The following is a 26,678-nucleotide window of genomic DNA, read 5'->3' as shown; positions in this document are numbered from 1 at the left end:
GTAGGTCTGGATTTTTTTTCTCCCTTAATAATAAAAAGTTTCATTTAAAAAGTGCATTTTGTGTTCGGTTGTGTTGTCATTGACTAATATTTACACTTGTTTGATGACCTGAAACGTTTAAGTGTGGCAAACATGCAAAAAAAAAAAAAAAAGAAATCAGCAGGGGGTAAACACGTTTTCACCCACTGTATGTATGTTGTGTTCGCTGATGCATGTTAGGCTTAAATTAACCACAAGCATGTACGTCAAATAATGCTAAATAATGATAAAGATGATGAGAACTGACTGAGGTGAAGGGTGCTCTATCCAGGTCCATACTATCTTCTGCATAAACATATTTATACACACATACTCTATGTCATTGTAGCAATTCAAAATGATTCTCAGTAGTTTGTGTGGCCCCCACGTGCTTGTACGCATGCCTGACAACGTCGGGGCATGCTCCTAATGAGACTACGGATGGTGTCCTGGGGATCTCCTCCCAGATCTGGACCAGGGCATCACTGCGGTACCTGGACGCATGGAGGAGATTCCAGGAGACAGGTAGTTACTCCAGGAGAGCTGGACAGGGCCGTAGAAGGTCCTTCAACCCTCAGCAGGATCGGTATCTGCTCCTTTGTGCAAGGAGGAACAGGATGAGCACTGCATGTTCTGGGGTGCTTTTTCATTCAGTGGAACCCCGGAGCTTCAGGTGGTGCGGGGTCGTCAAACAGATGCAGATGTTGCAGCGGGCGTCCCTCATGACCGAGGACCCTCGTCTGTGTGGTACCAGCTGGGTTCTTCAACAGGACAACGCTGCAGGTCACAATGCTGGCTTGACCAAGGACTTCTTCAGGGAGAATAACATCACTCTTTTGGACCATCCTGCATGTTCCCCTCATTTAAATCCCATAGAGAACATTTGGGGATGGATGGCAAGGGAAGTTTATAAAAATGGCCATCAGTTCCAGACAGTTGATGTCCTTGGTGAAGCCATCTTCACCACTTGGAGCAATGTTCCCACTAGCCTCCTGGAAACACTCGCATCAAGCATGCCCAAAGCCATCTTGGAAGTGATGAACAAGAACGGTGGAGCTCCTCATTACTGAGTCCTACTGAGAACATTTTTGGTTCTGGTTTGGAGAGTTTGTTATTTTTTGAGTGATGGTCTTAAACTTTTGATCAGCTGATAAACAACCTATTGCAGTTTAATTGTTGTTTTCAATAAATTGCTTTTTCAAAATGCTTTTTGTCTCACTCCCCCTTCTTGTTTTGCATATTGTAGCTCTACTTAAAACCTCATTAAGATCCAAATGTGCAAAATGCAAATTCTAGCAACTTTTAAACCCGTCTTAAGATTTTGATCAGGATTGTACGTACACAAACAGACTGTATAAATATACTGTATAATGTGTATATAAGACAATACATCTTATATGTGAGAGTGTGTGTGTTGTGTCAGTGATGGTGAGTTCCACACAAGGTCAGCGACCAGTTCTAAAATTTGTTTTTTTATTGGTTTGTCATCAGGAATACAGTGGAGGGCTGTGCACAGCACATATGTACAAAAATAAAGATACATCCAAACTATAAGGCAGCAGGTGACGGCGCTCATATGGGCTCATGCAGCAGTACATTGAATATATTATATCCTTCTTTTAAAAAAAACAACAACAAAACAAAAACATCAACTTATTTTTGGTCGAGGCTGAAAGCGGCTCCATGTTGTTTTATTGATGTTTATTTTGACACAACCAGGAAGCAGAAATTGCTGCTCAACAAGAGAAGTGCTCATGCAAGTTTTGAATTTCATTTGTTTGACTTGTTTTTTTTTTTTTGGCGCCACGTGAATTTGATGGGTCTAAGAAATTATGAATTTATGGCATTTTATATTTCATAATATGGACTTTGTCAGACCTTCTGTTCTTATGGATGGGTGCAGGATGGAGTGAGGTTCCCCAGGCTGGGTGAAGTTAGCATGTACAGTTTAGTGAAAAAGTGTTTGCCCCTTTCCTGATTTCTTATTTTTTTCCATGTTTGACAACACTTAAATGTTTCAGATCATCAAACTCATGTAAATATTAGTCAATGACAACACAACTCAACACAAAATGCAGTTTTTAAATGAAACTTTTTTTTACTAACGGAGAAAAAAATCCAAACCTACACAGCCCTGTGTGAAAAGGTGTGTTAAAACATAACAGATTAATTGGTTCTAAAGCCATTTCTAAAGCTTTGGGACTCTAGCTAACCACAGTGAGAGCCATTATCCAGAAGTGACAAAACATGGAACAGTGGTGAACCTTCCCAGGGGTGGCCGACCAACCAAAATGACTCCAAGAGTGCAACAATGACTCATCCAAGAGGTCACAAAAGACCCCACAACAACATCCAAAGAACTGCAGGCCTCACTTGCCTCAGTTAAGGTCAGTGTTCATGACTCCACCATAAGAAAGACACTGGGCAAAAACAGCCTGCATGGCAGAGTTCCAAGACCAAAACCACTGCTGAACAAAAACATTAAGGCTCATCTCAATTTTGCCAAAAACATCTTGATGATCCCCAAAACCTTTGGGAAAATACTCTGTGGTCTGACCAGACAAAAGTTGAACTTTTTGAAAGGTGCGTGTCCCATTACATCTGGCGTAAAAATAACGCCTCATTTCAGAAGAACATCATACCAACAGTAAAATATGGTGGTGGTAGTGTGATGGTCTGGGGCTGTTTTGCTGCTTCAGGAACTGGAAGACTTGCTGTGATAAACGGAAGCATGAATTCTGCTGAAGGAGAATGTCCGGCTATCTGTTGGTGACCTCAAGCTGAAAGCAACTTGGGTTCTGCAGCAGGACAATGATCCAAAACACACCAGCAAGTCCACCTCTGATTGGCTGAAGACTTTGGAGTGATCTAGTCCAAGTCCTGACCTGAATCCTATTGAGATGCTGTGGCATGACCTTAAAAAAGCGCTTCATGAATGACAACAATTCTGCAAAATTCCTCCCCAGCGCTGGAAGAGACTCATTGCAGGTTGATTGCAGTTGTTGCTGCTAAGGGGGGCCCAACCACTTATTAGCTTTAGGGGGCCATCACTTTTTCCACAGGGACATGTAGCTTTGGATTTTTATTCTCCCTTAATAAAGAGTTTCATTTAAAAACTTCATTTAGTGTTGAGTTGTGTTGTCATTGACTAATATTTACATTTGTTTGATGATCTGAAACATTTAAGTGTGACAAAAAAAAAAAAAAGAAATCGGGAAGGGGGCAAACACTTTTTCACACCACTGTATGTACTGGACTGACTTTGTCCGTGGATTGTTTTTACATGTCGACGTGTGTTCATTGCGCTCGCACTTGATGAAGATAGTTAGCTCCGAGCCTCAGCCAGTTTCATTTAAAAAATAATAATCAATTATTTTATTGTCTTGGCTTGCTAGTGACCACAATAGAATAACCCATGACATCATTTGCTGCATTGACCTTTTACTGCATCCTGCATGCCACCCACTCATCACCAATCTCACACACACTGAAAGGTTAAAGGTCAAGGACACACCCCTCCTTCTTGATTGTGACTAAAGCATTACATGATTTTAAAGTAATATTTACACTTTTATTTCTAAACATTTCTACAGCTCACATTTGATCCTTGTCAAGTATGGAAGATCTACGGAGGTCTCACTCTCCATTACTTAATCGATCCAATTACAGCAAAGAACCAGAGATCTTTTAAATCCCCCCGCCAGCTTGAGGCCCAGGTTCTGGGTCGTCATTCCTATTTTTGACTCTGTCGGGTGTCTCTTACATGCTAGTTGAAAGGGGCGGGTTGTGGGGTGGGGGTGTGGGGGGTTGACACCAAGGCACCTTTAAGTCTTCCAAGCAAAGTAGTGCATTGAAGTCACACGCTCACACTCACCCATGCAGCCTTCATCTAGTAACGCTGTGCTTTGAGGTAATTCGAGACATTTATTAAAGTTGCTTTTCTTCCATGTCGACTCTGCGGAATAAAGTATTGGGACACCTGCAGGAGGAAAAGGTGGAGATGTGTCCCGATACTTTTGTCCGTAGGGTGTAGTTTGAGCAAGCACCGAATGCCCAAGAAGCAGCACAGTGTGGCATACAAGTACAAAGATAGCATAGAAGAAATATTTGGGCCCCCTCCCGGCCCGGTCACATTGGCGTCTATGTGGTGTGTTACCTGGAGAAAAGAAAGAGTCCACGTGTGCAAACAGTGGCGTCACAGCCGAGGGAGGAAGTGCGTGCCGGTGGAGGCGGTGGTGGCCTTGTCGCCTCGCCGCGCACGTCCATGCCTGCTGAGGGCCACGTAGAAGCCCTTGTAAACAAAAGACTCGTAGGCGTTGTAGTTGTTGGCCAGCAGCGTCTCCTTGAACTTGCACTCGGCGCCAAACAGCCTCTAGGACAGAAAAGGAAAGTGAAAAAAAAGGAGAGATTACACAAACAAATGTGAGTAGTATTAGTTGGGCATCTACACAGACACGTATTTGTTGGAAAAGAGTTCTTAAGTTTCTGCCCTCATCTAAAGTGTCAACGTGTCAACGTAACCGTCAATGTCAAGCGGTGATTTATTTATGGTGCAGTCTTAAATCTATTTTTACATTTTTTGAAAAGTGTGTTTTATCATATATGTGCTTCATAGAGATCATATGCTAAAAAGGGAAGGTTTACCTATTCTGTACTGTTTCTTTTCTTTTCTTTTCTTTTTTTTTACACAAATAAAATGTAAAAAAAGACAATACTTGATTGGCCCAGTGCACGTGCCATGCCAGGCTACGCCCCTGACAGACATACCGTCCCATACAGCCTCCCCCTGCGGCTCATGGCCACAAAGAACTCCGTCTTTACGCCCAACAAGCTGACCACTCCTCGGTCCACGCTGGCGATCTGGATGAGACCTGAAGGCAGCAGGAGGGGGGGGCACATTGTTAGCATCATCATGGGTGGAGGCTTGCAAGTGTTCGTCTGTGAATCCGGCTCCTTCGGCGCATGACTGCCACACTTTTTACGCACACGGACTGTGCAAACTCACTGTACGGGTCTTCCAGGTGGGCACCGCCGATAGTTCCGTCCGGCAGCACCTGCAGGTGGAAGCCGATGCCCACGTTGCAGTAGAGGCGGCGCACCCGCTTGATGCCCTGCAGGTAGTCGCTCTGCCAACTCAGCTCCGCCCGCCCCCCAGGTAGGCCGAGGTAGGACCGGGAGAACAAGGTCTCCCAGCGCCGCTCCAAGTCGGTGCCATTAGTCCTATTCGGGGCGACCACCCCCCAGAGACATGTCCAGAGTAGCAGAGCGGCCGGCAGCGTCCTGGCCCCGCTCGTCATGCTGCAGAGGCGCCTTTGCGCAGTCCAACTCGGGGGGGCAAGCTGTCACCTGCCCTAAAAACGCACCTCGTCCTACTTCTCGTCCTGTGACATTGGGGGGGTGAAGGCAACTCAAGGCCCCATGGCCCGGGATCCGGGAGGGAGGGAGCGAGTCCGAGCTTGAAGTGGTGCCGGTGGCGACGAGCATCTTTCGCCGCCTCGTTTGCCGGCCGGCCGATGGAGGGACACCGCAGAGGCAGCTCACCTTGGCGCTGCTGACGTTGTCATCCCTCTAAATGACATCACTGTGACTGCAGCACCCACCCCCACAGAAAAAAACTGAGTCACGAGTGGGAGAAGGGAGGAGGAGCAGGTGGAGGAGAGAAGCAGAGGGGTCTAGGAGTTCAGGAGAGACCGTTCTGATGAGGACGATTGGGGGTGCTGCACCTTCCCACCCTCGCCAAGAAAGCCACACAATGTCTGAGCAAGAGTTTCCTCTTGTGCCTTTCAAAATATAACAGTCTTCTCGTACATTTGCGGAACAAGATTAATGAACTGTACAATCACCTTGCGGTGCCAGTTTATTAAATAGGGGGCAGCAGTGAGTCACATCCGCATCGTGTGTTATTAGCTGTGAATACTTTGATACTACAGTATCAGTATGTATTGTGTTTACTTCAGAATAAACAATCCACTTTTATCTAGTTGGGTATAATTTAGCTAAACTTAGCTTTAATTTGTATCAGTAGTCATGTGGCCTTGCGTCACTTCCTGTGAGCAGATGGAGGGCAAGCATTAGATACACGCAATATTTTGAAGATGAAAGCAAATAACAATGCATGTAGGTGCAATGATTTGCTCCAATTGTGTGAGCGTACATGGTGTGGCGCATGAGGACATAAAATTGTTGGAACAAGACGATGGAAAAGCAGTGAAAGCCTATCTCAGCCTCAGACATAATGAAAATAATGCTTGTAACATGTCAGTTTGCATTCTTACACATAATCAGTACGCACGGATTCTATATGTCCTTCATCGTTTCGCTGCACTGTTTGAGCTGTTTTTCCCTTCGATTTAAAGTACATATTACTGTTTCTTACTTCACATGCTCAAATTGCGCAGTCTACCGCTTCTCACGCAATAGACTATTCGATGTTGCTGCAAATGTGCAGATTGATTCCGGAAAAATGGGAGCAAAACAAACTAGCTGGCCCTGTTTGGGGGAAAATGAAGCAGCGTTACCCCAGTGGAGCAGAGAAGAGTAGTCAAAACTACCAAAAGTGTCAACAAACCTGTCATCCGCGAGAATGCAGTAGTTCTAGAGATGAAGCTGAGCGTGAGGCTTTATTAAATGTTGCTTAATGTTCTCATCGATTACAGTAAAAGTGCTGAGATCATTCACTTGTTAGGTACTAATAAAGACAATAATAATAATAATAATCCCTCAGGAGGATGTTAAGGACTTTATCTAGCTCAAGAAACAGGAGTTTCTCATATTCACACTTCTTAGTAGATGATCAACATTCGTTTTTGAGGGTATAAAAACATGGCTATTTAACCTGCAACTTAAGCTGACAGGTAACTGTAAGAGATTTGTACATTTCAGGAAAAAAAATGGCCGAAATGACACACTCACCTTTTGTAAAAACTGAAATTAAAATAACAACAAAAAAAGAACTTTTGTCAGTGCAGTACAAGGATGTGGAGGGCCCCGATGACTGGGTTTAATTGGGCCCCCAAATGACTTAATGCACCCCTGGCTACAAATAGCCGTCTTTGCCCCCCCATCTCTTTGAGGCAGGGCTGACAACAAGCGGATGTGACATCACGTGAAACCCAGCAATACCAGTGATGTCCAAGGTGCAACCCGGGGGCCTCCTTTTTTGGATGGCCCACGGCATTTTGTGAAGATGAAATCAATTCAGTACTAATGAGATATATTCTTAGATATTCCACTCATTTGAACCATAAATTGGATTGACTGTTGGTTAATTTTATCACTGCATCAGATACCATGCGTACGTGCCCTGGTGGTGGTGAGGAGCATTAGAGAGAACATCAGAGCTATGTGGACACCATGTAAGTGTTATGATCTTCTGTCGATGCCGTCCATTGTCTTGCCTATTTAGCTTTCTTGTGTCTAATTTTCCTTTCCGCTTTTATTTTGGAGAGCATCCAAATCCTTTTCTTGTCTACAACTGGGGTGGGGGTTGTGGGCGGATGGTGGATTTGACTGACGTGGGAGACCTGCAGCAGGGGAGGGAGGGATGGGTGGCAAGAGTGTGTTTGACATTCAATGGTGTTGAGCAATCACGGCATGGGACGGACGGATGGATGGAGGGATCCTGTAGCCCAACTTTGGGACTGCAGCCTGTGCCTTATTTAGCTGGAAGGTGCAAAAGCGGTTGACGCTTCTTGCGAGATGTTTGTCCAAGACGTTTACACAAGCAAATATTTGGCCTGCTCACATTGCAAGCGTGAAATACAAATATCATGCTATTGTTTTGCATGACACGGCATGACATATTCCACATGAATTGTACTAGTACAGGTTATACTGTAAATAGGTGCACGGTTCACTGGGTTCACTCTCCTTTACATCCCTGTTTGTATCCTGCAGGGAGCTGCTAGGACACTCGGGGGATTCCCTGTACGTCATAGAGCGCCCCAGCATGCCGTCCCAAGGAGCCCATGGTCACTACAGCAACCAACCTCTAGCAAGAGATACCTTGGTACCCTACTAGTAAACAGCTGCCGAAAGATAAGGCAGAAGCTAGCCATCCTAGATGTTTCCTCCTGTCCGCTTCCTGTCTGCTGGTGAAAATGATAGCAGAGTGCTGCCGTGGTTCTGCAGAGCCAGCATGCCGCCTTGACAAGGCCACGCAGTGCCTGAATAGACAAAAAGTGCTGCCCTATTGACAAGTGAAACCTGATTCAATGCAACGTGGACACTTTTAATGAGCAGTATACGGCTAAAGCATGACGGTGCGTCCATGCCAAGCACACGCACCTGCACATTCTAATGAGCTGCGAAGCAAAGGCAATCACGCTCACGTTATTGGGGGATCTGAGTTTGACTTTGCTCAGCTGTCTCCTGTCATCTATTTAGCGCACGCATGCAATCAATGAGGAAATGGGCCACGGGGAGTTAGCATTCTCACTACTTTAGCGCACAAAGTCCAAGTAAGTGGATCCAGCAGGAGGCAAAGCTCATAGCAATGAGCGTTTGATTAAGTCGGGCTTTAAAGAGGAGATATTGGAGGAGCAGCTGAGTGGGATTTGGCTGCAATGACATGGACAATAATAATTAGCAGCACAACTGTTACGTTGAGGAACTGGTTGCACAAGCATCCATTTTCTATAGCGCTTGTCCTCGTTAGGGTCACGGGTGAGCTGGAGCCTATCACAGCTGACCTTGGGCGAGAGGTCACAGGCGAGACATACAGTCGTATGCACAAGTTTGGGCACCCCTGACAATTTCCATCATTTTCATGAATAAATCAATGTGTGAAATTAGTTTTATCGGATTAACGCAAGATATGCAATATGTATCAAAAGAAAATTAGACACGTGCAGAAATTTGGGCACCCCTGTCATTTTGGTGATTTGAATACCTCTACCTACCTAGCACTGGATAATTGGAGCTCATGAATCCTTGAATTTCAGACACAGATGCATCCAATCAAAGGTATTTAAAGGTGGGCAGTTGTAAGTTGGGTTTCTCTTTGAATCGCCTGTGAAGACGGCCAACATGGGGTTCAAAATCATGGTTTACGCCAAGGCTACAAAAAGCTTTCTCCGAGATTTCATCTATCACTTTCCGCTGTGAGTAACATAGCGAGGAAAAAGGAAAGCGCACAAGCACAGTCATTGTTAAGGCCAAACGTGGTAGGCCTGGAAAAATATCAGAGAGGCAAAGTTGTTTGTGGCCAGAGAGGCAAAGGCGAAGGATGGTGAGAACTGTCAAATACAACCCACAGACCACTTCCAAACAACTATAACAGCAACTTGTAGTTCATTGCCTGAGGCATGCAAAAGAACATTTGGACAAGCAAGCTTCATTTTGGAATAAAGTGCTGTGGTGATGCATGTGGTCTGGTGGGTAGCATGTTGGCCACAGTCAGATCAGGAAGACCTGGGTTGGATTCTCCCTTGGGCATCTCTGTGTGGCGTTTGCATGTTCTCCCAGTGTGTGTGGGTTTTCTGCGGGTACTCGGGTTTCCTCCCACATTCCAAAAACATGCGTGTAAACAGCCAATGATTTATAAATGAAAATGATGGAAATTGTCAGGGGGTACCCAAACTTCTGCATACGACTGTAAGGCAAACAACCATTCACATTTAAAAGGGATAGTTCAGATTTATTGACATCCTCATCAACAGTGTAGTGCATCAAAAGTGACTTACCGCCCCCACTTGGTCCCGTGGGACCAGTTCTTGTTGGATTTCGGTGATGAGGAACGTAGTTCCGGTTAGTTGCTGAGGCCACTTAAGTAAAGAGTTTGGCTTTTCAAAACAATATGCGTTCGAAAGAGTAATACATTTGCATCACAAACCGTAAAAAAAAAAGAAGTCAGATCTCTCGATCGCCCTGCGTTACTGTCTCCTTTCCATCGCCTGTCACTGCTGATGCACTACACTGCTGATGGGGATGTCATATAACTTCATGTGAAAAAATCCCAACTATCCTTTTAAGGACAATTCAGAGTGTGCAAATAAGGCAGCATGCATGTTGTTGGCATGTGGGGGGACGCCGTCACACCCAAGCACGAGGAGAACTTTCTGACTCCACACAGACGTTCTCTCGACATGTTAACCACTACTTCCACCGCGCTGCCGGATAGAAGGAAGACTACAATGTGTAGCTTGTGCTCGCTTGAGATCAATACGCTAAATAATAATAGAATAAGGACGACTAAATAGTGAGCTGGGGGGGGTTTTCTTGATTCTCGCTGAGCCAGCTGATCATTAATTCAGCAGCCAAAGTAACCTTCTACTCCTGTAGCATCTCTCCAAGGGTACGCAGCCTGTGCACCCTGCAGAGGTGTCCATTGGCAAAATGGACGAGGGACTCGCGGCGGTGGAGGTGACTTTTACCCGAGCAAACAGCTCATGACCAGGTAATTCTCCAAAAAATAGAGAAACACTTCCTGTACCTCACTTTTACCAAACTAAAAGGTCCTTGTGCCATAAAACCTGGTAAGAAATACATGTCAGGTTGCACAATGACTAGAACTAGTCTGATGTCCTGGTCGCTGGCTCGAATGCAACAAACTGGGCATGGGCCGGTTAGCGGTTTCAAGGTATACCACGGTAGGAAAAAGTCTTCAAAACCACTACAATGTTGCATCATACCGTTTCTGTGGCATGAGAGAAAGTGGAGGTCCATGGCGGCCACTACGTGGAAATACTTTTGTCACGTCCTGTGTTATTCCTCGCAGTCGGAACTGGGCTTCGATTTGTTGCCAAAAGTCGTTACCATGGAGCAGCGCCGGTATGCGGCTGCGGTGTTGTCACCGTTGTTGGTGGACATACTGGTTGTTGGTGGAGATGTGATTGAGAAGGAGACAGGAGTGGAGGATAAGAGGCATAAAGCGTTTATTCTCCACTCATCAACAAGCAACAACCACTTAACTCCGTAGCTACCAACAATCACATGACCCGCAAACGCAAGTTTGCAGAAGTGGGACCACCACTATGAAATAATAACGTAACATTACAAGCTTTTCCTTATTATATATGTTGACTGCAGTTTTTTTTTACTAAGAAATAAACTAAGAAATGCGCTGTGACTTGAGTTGCAGGATCAGCCGCATTGACAACCGCATTTTATTTATTGATTGTTATTTATTTTACTTACATATGTTCCACTTTCATTGTCTTGTATTACATTGTTTAAAAATGAGTGTTTTGCCTTCTCTCTCTTCCATAAATATATTTAAAAAATAACACATTTTAGAGCTGTGATTACAATTACTGTGAAACTGTGACATTTTTGGCAAACGGTCAGAATCTCATACCAGCCCACGCCTACAACAAACCTATTGATCGAAAAAAAACTTGTGGTTTTGTCCCATCCCTTGGCCGGACGAATGTAAAAGGCATCAAGATGGCCATTGATCACTCGTACAGCTCAAGTCATCACACGCTCATCCTGAGGGCACTGAGGGACGTGACAGCAGGCGTCCAGTGAGATGTGACTGAAGACTTTCTTCAGTCACATCTTTGTGTGGGCTACGTTCGAGAGTGCAAACCTAAGCTCTGTGCAAAATTACACAACTGCTTTTTTAAATCTGAAAGCCTTGTTTCCACTGAGCACTACTGTGGTTGGTAGACACCTGGTCACTTCCAAAAGAGTGTTGACTTTGTGTAATAAAAAAAGCAAAATGTCCTCCACTGTTGTTTCCTACGTGGCGTCCTCTTCTTACAATTCCCAACCATGCCGTGGTGAGCTGGAGGGTCTTGTTGGTGAGCAATGGCCCTATAAGAAGACACATGAAGCGTACAGATGTGTCCACATGGTGGACATTGTGGGGCTCAAGCCTGGAACACAAACTATCTGCGAAAAGTTGACGATTTGTTTTATGGGAAGACGCAGAGATCAGAGGTGTCAGCTGCTGAGTCGTCAGTCGATTCCTTCCCCCCCTCCGGCTCCGACAGCCTCTCTCCGGGGAACCTAACACCGGGCCGGGCCGCAGTGTAGCGAGCAGGAGAATGCGAGGAATCCGCTCACACATTTTTCCCGCCGCTTTGCTCCTTCTCACCCCCCACATGGGATGAAAACCACACCGGGGGCGAGCGCGTCGCTGCCATGGGGGAGACGGCGAAGCGGCAATGAGCGGCGGATCAAGGCAATTTGGTGGACGGGTGGAGCGGGAGCGCCAGGAATGGTGCACGGCTGAGAGTGGTCCCGAGAGAGGGATGCTGTCACTCAGCCAGCACAACAAAGATCAGACTAGTTTATTTCTGTCGCGGCCTTCGCTGGATGAAACCTACACCCTCAGGGAGTTAATCAAAGCTTTTGGAACACGGCCTGTCCTGGAGAGCGGCTAACAAACAATACCCTACAAGGAACCCCAGGAAACTGCAGCAGGAAGTAGAGTATACATCAGATTTCACCAAAAAGTCATCAAAAATCACTATTCCTATTTCGACACACTCTAAACATGGTAAGAAGAGACAATTTGAACCAATCTCAGCCTGATGAAAGCCATTTCTGGAAAAGACAACAACAAAGCTGAGCTGGGTGGTTTGATGCGAGAACTTAGCACACTTGAATATGAAGGTACTTCAAGTTGTCTTTTACAAAGATTTTGTCTTGTGATGATGCAACGCTTCTTCACTGCTCTCTGTCCTCCTCTGGTGTCCAACAGGCGTATGGACATCCCACCTGAAGGCGTGTGACTCTAGTTGCAACTTCTAGGGATCAATGCTCCTGCACTGGGAATTCAAAGCCATCGTTTGGCATTAGAAAGTGGACACAATGAGTGGAATTGACAAAAAAGCTATTAAGTGTCCTTTCATTCACGGGTTCTCAATGATCACAACCTGGGACACACATTTTCCAATGGGCATTAAAGGGCACTTTTTTTTTTTTTTTTTTAATTTTGCCCATCATCCACAATCCTTATGTGAGACAGGAACACACACGTCTTTCTCTTTTCTCTCTTTTCTGTGCTTTCTAAAGATGCAAAAGAATATAAAAAGAAGCAGCTAAGAATGCACCGATTCCGCCTAGAAAGCCTTCTGAAAAAAAACCTTCAAAAAGTGCTAACAATGCTCCACTTCCATAATGTGACCTGCATATTAACCAAGCTACAGCTACATTGTTACGCCCAGGAACTACGTTACTGGCGTAGTGACACCTCGCCTCACCACACCGGCTAGGTACTAGCCGGCTAGCTACTAGCTTCACCACACACTTGCTGACAATGCCTCAGGCCGCTAGCAAAAGGTAACGCTACATATCGGAGCTGCCGCCACTGCTGCTATGTTTTTGTTTTTGACGCTAGGTGTAGCGTTCCTTTCTACTGTATGTTGCTATGTGAAATCAACACACCCAGGAAGGAAGTTCTGATGGTAGAACATAACTGCATGCATACAAATAGAGCACAGACTAAAATGAAATGCCACAAAATGTGATATTTCACATAAACCTGTGCAGTGAGTCCACAGCAAGGAGGAAGATGACTAACATAGCGCTCAGTTTTACTTACAATTTCAATGTCATTTTTGACTAGCGGTCTGTGAACCCACTTTGGGGTCCCGACCCACCAGTTGCTTAATCATCACAAAATCTATCCTGACTTTTGTCACAACGTGCAAAATGTAAACGTTCCCTGCTAAAATGCTCAGATGCTAAGTGACATTTACGTCACAATCATTTAGGGTGGAAAGTAGCAGTGATATTTTGTGAATGGCTTTCATTGCTCTGGTTCAATTGAACACAAATCAAAATCACCTTTACAGGAAGGTCTCTTCCAAATAATGTCTATTTTGAGGTTGATAATGATAGAAATCACACTAAGGGCTATTACAATAATCAATGTTTGCTGTTTTCAACAGAGGCACTAAATTTGTGCCGTCGCCAGCCTACATTCACGTCCCTAGCAATTAGCTTTGTGGCCGCCGTGTGCATGTGTACTCCCTAAAAAGAAAAAAGCATGTACTTAAGACGACAAGGTCTTGGAAAACAAACTCCGGAAGCCACTGATTGACAGATGTGTCTGCCCACAACCAAAGACGTGTCTGCACTGTGGTCACCGCTGCTCTGCCACTAGAAGGACATCTGATGCAAAGGTCATTTCCAGGTTACAAATAACACCACCGACATGCCGGATATCCGAAACAGAGAGGAATTTATACATCCAGATTTAGATTGGGAGGCTGGCAGATAACTGGCAGAGCACCAGTGTGAGGACGCCTAGAAAAAATCTACGGTTATCTTCAACAGGGCCAAAGAAATCAGGTTTGATTCATGCAACAACAACAAAACACGGCCATGTTGCAGCTCAGGGAGGGAGCTAAATATTCCGCGTAGCAACGTAAATAACTGCGGAACAACCATACAAGGGCACCGGCACTGGGAGGAGGGCGCCCCACGCAAACTACCACTCTGGAAGTCAACATAATGATGGCATTCACATGTGAGTGGTTGGGATGGGAGGGGTATGTGTGTTGACCACTTCCAACTGACACAATCACATTATCACTGATGACCTCACCGCTGCCAACTGCCGGCTGTTTGCTCATCATCGCCTTCAGGTCGAGTAAAAAATAAATCAATCAATCCGTAAATGTTCATCAGCCATACAATTATTCTACACATTTTGCTGAATTAAAAGCATAATGGTCATCCACTATCGCAAACTCCAGGCAACCATACAAATACGCCCCCTTGTGGCTGTGAGCAGCATTGGTTTAGTAAGTGCTTTGATCTTCTGTTGATGCCATCCATTTTTTTAGCTTTCTTGGTTCAAATTGTATTCATTTGTTTCCAACTGATCATGCAAGAGTCTTTTCCACATTTCATTTAATATTTTACAATTCACAAAAAATACAAATACCTGAAAGTCCTCTTCTGCTCTGTTTGAGAAGCCTTTTTAATTATGGAAAATATTCTAAAATCACTTTTTTGGAGTTTTGCCCATCATCCACAATCCTTATGTGAGACATGAGCACACGTCTTTCTCTTTCCCGTGCGTTGTACGGATATAAAAACAGCTAAAAAGTGGCAGCTCAATAATGCGCGGAATGGGATGCGCCTAGAAAGCCTGCTATTAAAACACCTGAAACAAGGTTTTCTATCCGTGCTGTGCGCATGTCGTAACACGTACCTTCATGATAACACGGAATACCGACAGCATTTGGCTGTATTTTGGTCATTTCAAGCATTAGCGGAACGGGTGCATTGGTTTCGCATAGCAACATAGAAAGGAACGCTACACCTAGCGGCAGCTCCAATACGTAGCGTTACCTTTGGCTAGTGGCCTGAGGTGCTGTGAGCGAGTGTGTGGTGAAGCTAGTTGCTAGCCGGCCTAGTAGCTGGTCGGTGTGGTGTGGCGAGGTGTCACTACACCAGTAACGTTCTTGGGGCGTAACAATGTTAATAAAAATAACTAGGGATGTCCCCATCCACATTTTGTGGCTTCCAATTCCATCCATTTTTTTTAAGTCTTGCCGATCCGGTATAGATAGGTTTTTTAATAAGTTATTAAAAAACCTATCTACTGTATGAGATGAGATGAAGCCTCATGACGCATCGAACCACTTGAGCCAACTGGTTCAAGAAAGGGTTCATTTGTCGAAGCTTCATGTGCACACGAACCCCCCTACTGGCCAGGTGTATAATCACAGGCAGCTGTATCTGAACCACATCGTGTAGGATTCATTGAATTGTTGTGTCCATGAATAACACAAAATGTATGACCAAGTCATGTCTCCACATAAATGACCACAAGTGTGTAGAATAACACAGTTGTTGAATGCATTGTGTTTGTGGACATTTTCCCCAAATGGTGCCATCATATGACATGGCGGGTTGTGTAGGAATGTTTCTCTGCCACTTTAGAAAGATGGCAACAGAGGATACAGGAAGTGCTTGAGGAACTATGAAGAAGTGTAACTAGGTCAACGATGTAAGGGACAGGGGAGATTTGATTCATTTTTATTAACAAATAACACTTTCTCAACAGTTTTTGGTTGGTTTTAAACCATTTCTTTTTTTGACACAACTTCTCCAGCCTTTGAAGCAGGCAGACAAGCAGGTTGAGTGTGTGGGCTATGCAAACATGGTGCCCAACCTTCAGCGCTCTCACACAGGCAACCATATTGGGAGCACATCAGTGACCATACATGTCACCTTCTTAGTGACAGCTTGGATCCAAATGTCCTGAACCCAACATCATCCACAACACTGAAGGGCAGACAAGGGCTTCATCCAGCTCTTGTTTTCTGGTGGCTGGTTAAAAGAATAAATGAAGTGTCATGCTAATACTAAGCATCTTTATTTACACGATGAAAACAGCCAATATGGGAAAATGGTGATAGCCTGGAATGACTTACCTTGGCTGGCTGAAGCTCCAGTTCTTCTCATTGCAAGGCACGGTGGTGCCTCAGCATGGATGAGGTGTTGTTATTGGACCCCAACTCCTTGGAACACAAACAAATACTGTTCTCCAACAACAAACCTCATGTGTCAGGAATAATGTTATTTAATTATCAAATCAAAATGTTCCCACACAGGGGAACTCCTCCTCTTCCTCACTGGCCCCATCATCTTACCTAGACTCTCCAGACTCTCCTAAATCTGCCAACTATCTCTCTCCAAACTGTCTCCAAAGTAGACCAATGCTATCCAAACGCTGAAATGACTGCAACTCCTCATCAAAAACCTGAACCACTGCCCGAAGCAGTCAGGTGGTACAGCCGGGCAGCAAGGCTTCAGACGTCATCATTTTCAGCTCCTCCCCTAAATGAAGCGAGCCTCCATACGCGCTCCCTCCATTACTTGACACACGCTTCGAAGCCTCGGCACATCGTAACATCACTAATAAGCTTTTGTTACAAACATGAATTTGTGGAATTGAATATGGTTATGGAAATAGCTCTTCAAAAGCATTACAAATCTTGTTACACAGCATGACCAACAATACGGCTCGTCTTTTGTAACAAACCTCTGGGAGTCTGGTCTCTGATCCAATAAAAAAATTAACAAGTCCATCCAATGAAGGATAAAATTGGAAAAAAAATGGGCGTACAAAATAGTTTTAGGGTAGGACTTATCATTTGACATGGTTACAGATCTGTTTGTGGAGTGATTTAGACTATATGACTTTTTTGTTAACAAACTCTTCAGCGCAACAGTAATTTGTTGATCGTGTCAACAACCAGCGGTTGCAGCAGCACTTCCCATGTGGGCATGGGGCGGCCAGGGTGAGACCGTTACTCACGTAGGGGTGGCAATAAGTCGATACCTGAAATGTGTAGACGGCCAGCGGGGTGGCCACGGCCACCATGTAGCTCCGCCACTGCGCATCATGACACAGCAGTCCGGGCACAGTGAGGGGGAACTACCGCTGTAGCTACGGAGCCGAATATCCGACGTCCAACGTGAAACTAACTTCACCACGCTACACCGCGGACATGTCTGCATGGTGGTCTTGCGTTTTCTTCTCCTTGCAGGTGCCGGGAGTCGAGTGGCAACCGGCTTTGAGACGCATGACTGCAGTTACCGTGTTGGAGTGTGGCTCAGAGTTACAAACGTGCACGGCAACCGGATCGGCCCGATTTCGTGGCAGAAGCAGATATCCAATCTTCAAAATACAGCAGTTCGGCAGCCGATCCCGATCCTGAAGATCGGTTCAGCACATCCCTAATAATAACAATGTCGCTTTAGCTTGGTTAATACCCGGATCACATTATGGAAATGGAGCGTTGCTGGTGCTTTTTGGAGGTTTGTTCACAAGGCTTTATAAGCAGAATAGGTGCGTCCCATTACATGCATTACAGCTGCCTCTTTTAAGCTGTTTTTATATCTTTAGAAGGCACGGAGAAGAGAAAGATGTGTGTCCATGTCTCACATAAGGACTGTGGGTGATGGGCAAAATTCCCAAAAAAGTGCACTTTTACTTGTTGTGTTCTCCCAGCAGTCACGTGTCTTTGTTGGGAACATATTGTACTGGAGAAACACACAGTGGCTACCATTTCTTGTCCCAAGTTAAACATATGTAAATAGGGAAAGTGTTTATGAGTAATACGCCAAGGGAGCATTTAGGCGACATCATTACACAATAAAAATATTGACATCTGCACACAAGCAAAATATTGCCACCGCAGTGTTTGCATGGCAGGATCTGATATTTTGGTCACGGCTGTAGGAAGCTCTGGAGGAGTTTTGGAATGCACGACCACAGGGCATTCGGCCCCAGGGTTGAGTGTCTGCCTTGCTTGGCACGGACCATCACATCCCCGAGCGTCTCTTCCAGGTCCACTTTGTGACAAACCACAGACGACAAACCACCCACTCGCACCAAACGGGAAAATGACAAGCCTCGCGGTGGGACAATTGAAAGGCGGCGCGATTCCCCCTTAGAACTGCATCCACCCAGAGTGTGGGCGACTGGGCGGCCGCAGACATGTCAGGTTCGTAGGTACCTTTGACCGGGGAGCCCAGAACTTCAGAGTGGTGCTGCTCTCTGGTGGACATCCTACATTTAATCAGTGACACATTGAGCCTGTCACTACGCGAGCCGCACCGGAAACACGATCAGTTCAGCGCATGCGCGAGACCCACGTCACTTCCATCTGTCGCAAATTTTTAGGACAGCGCTTCCGCAACATCACATGCCGTGGTAATTATTAGTAGTATTTTTTAAGTTTATGAACATAAATGGTCAATAACCATACTTCATATGAAATATGTTAGGGGGTTATTTCCTTAGTGACTCTTATTTAAAGACTTTGCTAACATGCGGATGTTTCTATCGTCTTAATTCACCAAGACTGACCTACATAAAAACTTACGCAATGCACGTAGCGCCACAGACGTAAATGTCATATCGGGTTACGTATAATCTAAATTAATAAATAAATCAAATATAACAAAACATACTAGAAAAGCATTCCGAGAGCGCAGACCTTCGCCAAGTGCCATAGTTCCCCTCGTATTGTGACCATACAATAAATATTAGTCTGACATTTATTTTACCTACATATTTAAATTGATAATGTCAGCATGCGAGCAGTACTAACATGCCAACATTAGCATGCTAACACATAGCATAATAGTGGTAAGTGTTTATATATGTCTAGCTATGAACATGGCTAAAAATGCTACTATGCTAATGTTAACATGCTAGCAATGCTAACATGCTAACTCTAGCATGCTAGCAATGCTAACATGCTAACACTAGCATGCTAACACCTAGCACGATAGTGCTAAGTCTTTATATATGTCTACTTATGAAAATGGCTACAAATGCTACCATGCTAATGTTAACATGCCAGCAATGCAAACAAGCTAATGTTAACATGCTAACACCTAACATGATAGTGCTAAGTGTTTATATATGTGTCTACCAATGGAAAAAAAGCTAAAAATGCTAGTATGCTACCATTAGCATGCTAACAACGCTAACATCTTTAGATCAAAGGCATTTTGCATTCCGAGAAATTGGAATATATGTCTAGCTATGCATATATATATATATATGCATATATATGCATATGCATATATATATATATACAGTATGTCACAAAAGTGAGTACACCCTTCACATTTCTGCAAATATTTTATTATATATATATATATATATATATATATATATATATATATATATATATATATATATATATATATATATATATATATATATATGTACTCACTTTTGTGACATTCTGTATATATATATACATGCATATATATACAGAATGTCACAAAAGTGAGTACACCCCTCACATTTCTTACATTCACAGATTCATATGTAACACTGTAAAGGATTCATGTTACTGTTATTAACAGTGCTACACGGAGGGGGGGGCTTCTCTTAGGCCTCCCAAAACCGCGGACAGGCCCTGTTGTAATGGCAACGAACGTAAGCTGGTTCACAGCAGCAGATTCGACACTTGTTAAAATTTATTAATACCAAACACTCTACATGTGTTTACTTATACGCATATACCAACGGGAAACGACAAACAAACGTTTCCAAATAAGAACATATTTATATTTTCTATTACCAAGTTTATCGAGGTTAGCATCCAAACGGATGTCCTCTGTCGTCACTTCTCTTCCGTTCTGGCGGGCGGCTTCAAAACAACAACGAAACACAAGCGAGGGTCCTTTAAGCTGCCAAGGTGCGCCGAAGATGGTTTTATTGCGTCGAATACTTTAACTTCACCATATTCATGTGCTTTGCTTTGTGAGGGGCGCGGCTAGCTAGCAAGCTAACCGTCGATTAGCGGAGTTCATTTGCCAACGCAGAAATGGAGCGACCGTCGAGGTTTGTCAACGCACTCAATAAACAGACAGTCTGTCTTGATAACCTGACATAAACAGTGTTTGCTACTTACAGGAAGACAAAGACTGTCAATTACTGCGAGTCCAGGGACTTTGACGACGACGGTGAGTTTAAATTCTCTTCTGTGGAGTAACCCAGCAGACATGGCAGCTAGTCCGTTGATGAGGACGCCTGCGTCATGTGATGACCTCCAACTCAAGTTAAAATCACCCTATTACGTTATTATGTTAATATATTTAGTACATAATGTGACATACCCGTCATGCGGCCACAGTGCGCATCTGCAGTTGACAAGTTGGAACATCCGGGGCGTGTATGACGTGTCTGATGTCAACCGGTAGCCGCCATATCGATGTTGGGCATTCGATCCTGCTGAAACGAACGTTAAATAAAGATATATAATCTATATATGATTTAAGAAATATAATGAATGCCCCGAAACTTTAGTGAACCTATTTTGATTTAATTCTTCGCAGAACTTTGTGAGTCATTCACAATACCATTACAAAAAATTGTGTCCTGTCTTGGGAGAATGTGTTCAGCAGTTTTGGGAATGATACCCTACAGTACAGTTCTCGTAAAAAAGTTAGGGATGTTCAGCTTCCGGGTGAAACGTAACATTCACTTTATGCATTACAGGTCAACTGAATTTGACCTTCTCTAAAATTTTTGGATATAAGTCCAACTGAATAAAGCAGGGATGTCGAAAGTGCGGCCTGTGACAGTTTTTTTTTTATTGGCCCGTTTTATTTTAAAAACATAATTTAACAAGAAAATCAGCTAAAATGGAAAAAATCGGCAATCATTTTACAAGATTAAAGTCAAAAGTTGTAATATAATGAGAGGCATAATTTTACGAGAATAAGACATTATGAGGAAAAATTATGTAATTTTAATTTTAGTTAGAAAATAAAAAAACAGCTGAAATTTTACAAGAAAAAAGTCAAACTATTCAGAGGAAAAACGTAGCAATTTTACATAATATGAGGGAAAATAATGTAATTTTAGTAGCATAGAAAAAAAATTGTTATTTAAGTCGTAATATGAGAAGGAAACAAAATAAAGTTGTAATTTTTGGAAAATTAGGTTGGGGATATTTTGGGATATTAAAGTCAAAACATTATGGGAAATTTGGAGAAAATTCATTACTCAATTTGTAATGCCAAAGAAAAATTCCAAAATGTCTGGGGACCTTTCTTAGTATATTTCCACAACTTTAAATTTACCTGAGTTCCCCAATAGCTTTCCCTCTCTGGCCTATTTGCTGTCATCTGTTGTTTAACTCACTTACGTATTTGCTTTGGTTGTTTTGCATTTGGTTGTCCTACCAAACTCGGTCCTCTGTCTTTTTGGGCTGTGTGTGGCTTACTTTGTGGGTGGTTTTGTGTTGGGGTTTTTTGTTTGTTATTTTGCTGTTTTTGTTTTTGTTTTCTCACTCTCTCGTTCTCTGCCTAAACTACCAGCAAACATTGTGTGCATTTGTTTTTTACTTTGTCAAAATTCAATAAAAATATTTCTGATAAAAAACATTATGGGAATAAATCAGAATATTACAAAACAAACATTTACAAAGATCATTTAAGAAGAAAGTTGAAATATTTGCTAAATAAAAAAAACAAAACAGCAAAAGTAGGGAAAAAGGAGCAAAGAGAATTTTGTACTAATATGTTAAAGTAAAGTTGCATCTTTTCATTTTTCACGATGTGAGAAAAACTTTTGGCCACGCTTGGAATAAAGTTTTCATTGCAGATTCAAACAATACATTCTTTTTTATTAAGCACTCTGACAAAAGAAGCACATAAAACTGTTTTGAAAGCATTCTTATAAACTCCGAACACCATAACTTGGAGGAAAAAACATGTCAACGAAATATCTCTTGACGAATGAGAACCACAGCAATTAATAGATGAAGCATTAGAATATTTTATTTTAGATTTATTGATCAGTATCTTGTATTGGGTCATATTTAATTGTACCTCATGTTAGGGTTGCATGCAGTAAAACCCACGCACCTGAACTCTTTGTCCCACAGATGATGATTTTGCCAGCGTAAAGCCCCCACCCAGCAAAAAACCCAAGGAGGGACTCAAGCAACAGCAGCACAAGAAACCCTCAAGCCAGGAGTCCAACTCACGCTCACCGAGTCAGAGGCAGAAGGTGGACAGGTAGGTGACAAAAATGGATGCACAAAGAATGTAATTGGAAACGGTTTGTTGACGACATGTCCTCTTCCAGAAAACCTTTGGATGAGAAGCTGCTGGCTCGGGATCTGGAGGCTGCCATCACGCTCTCCTTGCTCAATAATCCAGACGGGGTTCCCGCTGGTAAAGGCGTGACGCAGTGTGGGAAGCACACAACACTGAAACAACGTTGACAAATTGTTGAATTAGGTCATGACGTTGAGCAACACAAACACAACGTTGAAACAACTTTTATTCATTTTGGCGTTGGCTTGACCCCAAATTTGAACCCTTAATGAAACTTTTTTTTTGACATTTGGACTCTCTACTTTTGACAAAATAGAATTAGTAATAATTCTAAAATAAAATCATCTCTTTTCATCTCTATTTTGCAACTTAGTTTCAATGTTGCTTAAATGTTACAATTCAATGTCTCGATGTACAAATACAACTATTTTGCAACGTTGTTTCAACTTTAAATGTTCGTCTTGAATGTTTATTCAACGTTGTGTGCCTGCTGGGTTATTCATTTCTTTAAAAAAAAAAACATGTATTTTTTAGAAGTGGCTGATGAGAACACAGACCCCGCCTCCCTGCCTCCTCGCCTCCATCCCGTCCAGGATGAAGATGACGACTACCAGCCCAAGCTGACGCCAGGTTCCGGACCCTCCAAGCGCCCCCAAGTTTGATTTTGGACGGGTGGATTATGATGCATTAATGTTTCATTGCAGATTCGGAGAGCGACAACGCTTCCAGCGAGGCGGCCGAGAGCGAGGATGATGAGGAACTCGCAGTGAAGAAACCTAAAAAGAAGAAGACAAGCAACGATGAGAAGACTCGGAAGCGTCCCGTCTCTGAAAAGGAACCGCCAAAGTTGAAACCGCAGCCAAGAACAGCAGGTTCAACACAGTATTTACATCAGCGGTGTCCAAACGTTTTCCACCGAGGGCCGCATACTAAAAAAAATGAACAGCTGCGGGGGCAACTTTTACATTTTTTAAACCATCCCATGTGCTGATACTATTAAAAATAAATAAATAAATAAAACTATTTTTACAAATACTTCAACTTTCATCTTGTACATGTTTTTCTCGTAATGTTTTAGCTTCATTCTCATATTTTGACTTTATGATCGTAATATTCAAACTTTTTCCCAACCTAATTTTCCAAAAATTGCAACTTTCTTTGTTTCGTTTGTTTCTCATAACTTTTATGCTATTTTTCTCTTATGACTTTGCTCTGTTAATATTCCGTCTTTACTCTTGTAAAATGACTGCTCTTTTCTTCTCTGTTTACTGTTGTTTTTTTTAGTTTTCCTGTTTAAATTGTATTTTTAGAATGTGCCATAGTTCAATAAAAAAGAAAAAAACATCCGCGGGTCATAAATGGCACCCAGGCTGCACTTTGGACACCCCTGATTTACATGAAGCTATTATTGATTGGAGTGCATTTTAAAGTCATGTCATGCTACTGTGTCTGCAGCACCTTCCAGCCCCGCAAGGAGTCCCCCGACGCTTAAACTTGCCACTAAAAGGCCAACTTTGACAGCCTCTGTATCTAAACCTGCAGTCTCAATGAGCCCAACAGGGGGCAGAATTCCCAAATGGAACCCACCAGGTATGGGAGGAGTCCAAGCAGGAAGTTGTGAAAAAATTGTTTTGTGATTCAAAAGAAAAATGTTTTCTTTGCAGGTCAAATTGGGAAAAGTCCGTCTTCATCCCAAAGTCCCCCAATGAGGTCTCCGGGTCAGGGTCTGCGCCTGGGACTCTCCCGGCTTGTGCGGGTCAAGCCTCTCCACCCCAGCATCGCCACCACCTGACACCAGGAATCATTTAGCTTTTAACAGACGCTTGTAAATATTCATTTGCGATATCTAGTTTTTATTTCAAAGATGCCACTAAATGTCTTGTCCTATACTGTGTACAGCGTGTGAAAATAAAATTAACCAAACTACACCACCAGCTGCAGTACTGTATCCTAATACTCCTGCCAACATGTACGCATTTTGAGCCTTAATTATTGTAGGAGCCACATTTGTAAGTCTGTCATGTACGGACAGCAAGTGTTTTGTTTGGGAAAAAAGCTATTTTAAAAAAAGTATTCACTTAATATTTTTGTCATACTGCATTTTGTCAAATGGCCCCCCTCAAAGGAGTTTTCTGAATCGTCGCCATCTTAGCTGTGACGTCATGTCAGCAACCGGTGCTGAGCCCACACTTTAAGTTCAGAATAAGTCAATTGGCTATATATGTATGTTTTTTTTAGCAATCTTTATTCCTAAACAAAAGTAGCTATCGTCCGTCCTAGCAGTTGTTAGATGACGTCACGGTCCAATTTCCATATCATTTGGAAATGATGTTGTAAAATCCGTGAGGAAAAAAGCATGACAAAAAAAAGTCAGTAAAAACACCTTAATTACGTTTAGAACTACAAATAAACTTGATTCTTGGTTTGTTAATTTAAAATTGTCCATTTCATCAACTATAAAATAACTTTAATATTCTATGTCAGCCAGCGCCTCTCAAAGTTCTCCCATCACACTTTGTTTATTGATAACTTTTTTAAATTAGCACAACTGAACAGCGAATAATAAGATTATGAAGTGTTTATTCTAAGGCTCACATTAAGGTGACTCAGTGTGGTTCGTGCGTTGCACACCCGTCTGGTGAATAAATGTAAAAGCAATTTATTTGCGCTTTGGATGCATAGAGCTCCACGTGGCTTGTGACTGCCTTAGGTCGGGGCGGACCTGTCAGCAGCATCCGCCGCTGCTCAGCGAGAACAACAATTGCAGAACAATAAGTGCTTTCACCATACTAGAAAACTCCCCAACGAGGTCAGAAAAAGTCGCTAGAATTGTCACTATAGTCGCTTTTGAGAAAATATGTCGACAAGGGTGTTTGGAATGTCGCCAGACCAAGCGACAAAATCGCCAAGTTGGCAACACTGCTAGCTATGCCAGCGGCGGCGGTCTGTTATGTCCCTGCAGTGATCCCGTAGCCTGAGCAATGTGACGAGGAGTGTAAAAGTCACTATAGGGGTGTTATTTCATGTCTACAGGGCTCCAATGATATTAAAAACAGTATTTAGAAAGTCATAAGCAGGTTTTCTATGCTCCAATTACAAAAATATTCCATTTATTAACATTGACTCATATATTGCTGACGTTGATTTAACGCCCTGGAACCAATTCACCGTGATTAGGAATGTTACTACATTTCGAAACATGTAAAATCCAGTCTGTGATGAATTCTATCTGATAAAACATGACTTGAACTTTATGTGAACTTTATTATTTAATGTGATACCTCATTGCTTTAACATGGAGTCAAGATGAAAGCTGTGATGTATGGAATCTGTGTGATAAAACTGCACATTTCAGAGTGGCCTTTTATTGTGGGCAGTAAAAGGCGGGTGGGTGATATAATCACACTATCACTATCACACATTTAGACAGATTTGTCAACAATATTTGAGAGAAATGCTGATATTGTGGATGTGGAACAAGTTTTACATCTTTGAAACATACATCTCATAAAAAATGGGAGCAAGAACAAAAGTGTTGAGTTTATATTTATGTAGAGTGTACGTATAATAACGTTGGCTGACATGTGTTTTAGAAGTCAACAGAGTAGCCATTTATATTTTTTTGGTAAAGAAAATCAAGTGCGTTAGTGCAACAGCAAGCTGTACTGGTTTCCATGCCGCACTACAAATTGCATGTAAACAGTAATTGCGGGGCAAAATTAACATATTTTGCTGATATTTTAATGACATTTCATCTGCATATAGATATTAAATTGAATTCATATCCTACATACCATTTATCTTGTCCTGAAGCTTTGATCCATGAGTTTGAAAATTCGACTTCACTTTCAAAGCAGTCGTACAATCGATGTGGTTAAGAATGAAAATACAATATCGATATCCCATGAAAAAGCTGGATTTTCAGCGACGTCCCCACGGACTCTCCCAAACGAGCGCACATGCAGTGTCAGATTTTACCGTCACTTAGACACGGGGACTGTAACATTCCTACCGTGATAAATGAGGGATTACTGTAGTTCTATATTCATGCTACATTTCAACATTCATACATTTCTAGAGCATTTCAGGTCAATTTCCACTGAAATTGCTTCATCCAGTTTAATATGACCTCGTCATCACGTGACGACCAGGATGGA

At 42.9% G+C, this 26,678-nt stretch overlaps 2 protein-coding genes across 2 annotated transcripts; one reads left to right on the top strand and one right to left on the bottom strand.

Moving 5' to 3' along the window:
- Window positions 1-1,468: 1,468 nt before the first annotated feature.
- On the bottom strand, window positions 1,469-20,561 carry LOC129168475 (fibroblast growth factor 6-like). The gene is made up of 5 exons (XM_054753788.1): window positions 20,367-20,561; window positions 16,359-16,445; window positions 5,024-5,605; window positions 4,786-4,889; window positions 1,469-4,390 (listed from the first exon to the last, which is right to left on the bottom strand). The coding sequence occupies exons 3-5, from the start codon at window positions 5,313-5,315 to the stop codon at window positions 4,214-4,216; spliced, it is 573 nt and encodes a 190-aa protein (XP_054609763.1). The 5' UTR covers window positions 5,316-5,605; window positions 16,359-16,445; window positions 20,367-20,561; the 3' UTR covers window positions 1,469-4,213.
- Window positions 19,919-24,443, top strand: rad51ap1 (RAD51 associated protein 1). Its single transcript, XM_054753787.1, has 8 exons — window positions 19,919-20,296; window positions 20,369-20,418; window positions 22,347-22,479; window positions 22,550-22,638; window positions 23,056-23,151; window positions 23,226-23,393; window positions 23,977-24,111; window positions 24,186-24,443. Exons 1-8 carry the CDS (start codon window positions 20,280-20,282, stop codon window positions 24,311-24,313), a joined length of 816 nt encoding a protein of 271 aa, XP_054609762.1. The 5' UTR covers window positions 19,919-20,279; the 3' UTR covers window positions 24,314-24,443.
- The last annotated feature ends 2,235 nt before the right edge of the window (window positions 24,444-26,678 follow it).

This window comes from Dunckerocampus dactyliophorus, chromosome 15 (genome assembly GCF_027744805.1).
Source record: "Dunckerocampus dactyliophorus isolate RoL2022-P2 chromosome 15, RoL_Ddac_1.1, whole genome shotgun sequence".
Taxonomy (NCBI): Eukaryota; Metazoa; Chordata; class Actinopteri; order Syngnathiformes; family Syngnathidae; genus Dunckerocampus; species Dunckerocampus dactyliophorus.
This window is presented reverse-complemented; position numbering and strand designations above follow the sequence as displayed.

Bases quoted from the DNA above. Each gene is read 5' to 3' on its own strand.
- LOC129168475 (XM_054753788.1), bottom strand. From the start codon at position 5,315: ATGACGAGCGGGGCCAGGACGCTGCCGGCCGCTCTGCTACTCTGGACA. The intron at 4,890-5,023 runs GTGAGTTTGCAC...TGCTGCCTTCAG, and splicing joins CCACCTGGAAGACCCGTACA to GTCTCATCCAGATCGCCAGC. The intron at 4,391-4,785 runs GTATGTCTGTCA...TTTCTGTCCTAG, and splicing joins GGGGGAGGCTGTATGGGACG to AGGCTGTTTGGCGCCGAGTG.
- rad51ap1 (XM_054753787.1), top strand. The intron at 22,480-22,549 runs GTAGGTGACAAA...GTCCTCTTCCAG, and splicing joins CAGAGGCAGAAGGTGGACAG to AAAACCTTTGGATGAGAAGC. The intron at 23,394-23,976 runs GTTCAACACAGT...CTGTGTCTGCAG, and splicing joins ACCGCAGCCAAGAACAGCAG to CACCTTCCAGCCCCGCAAGG.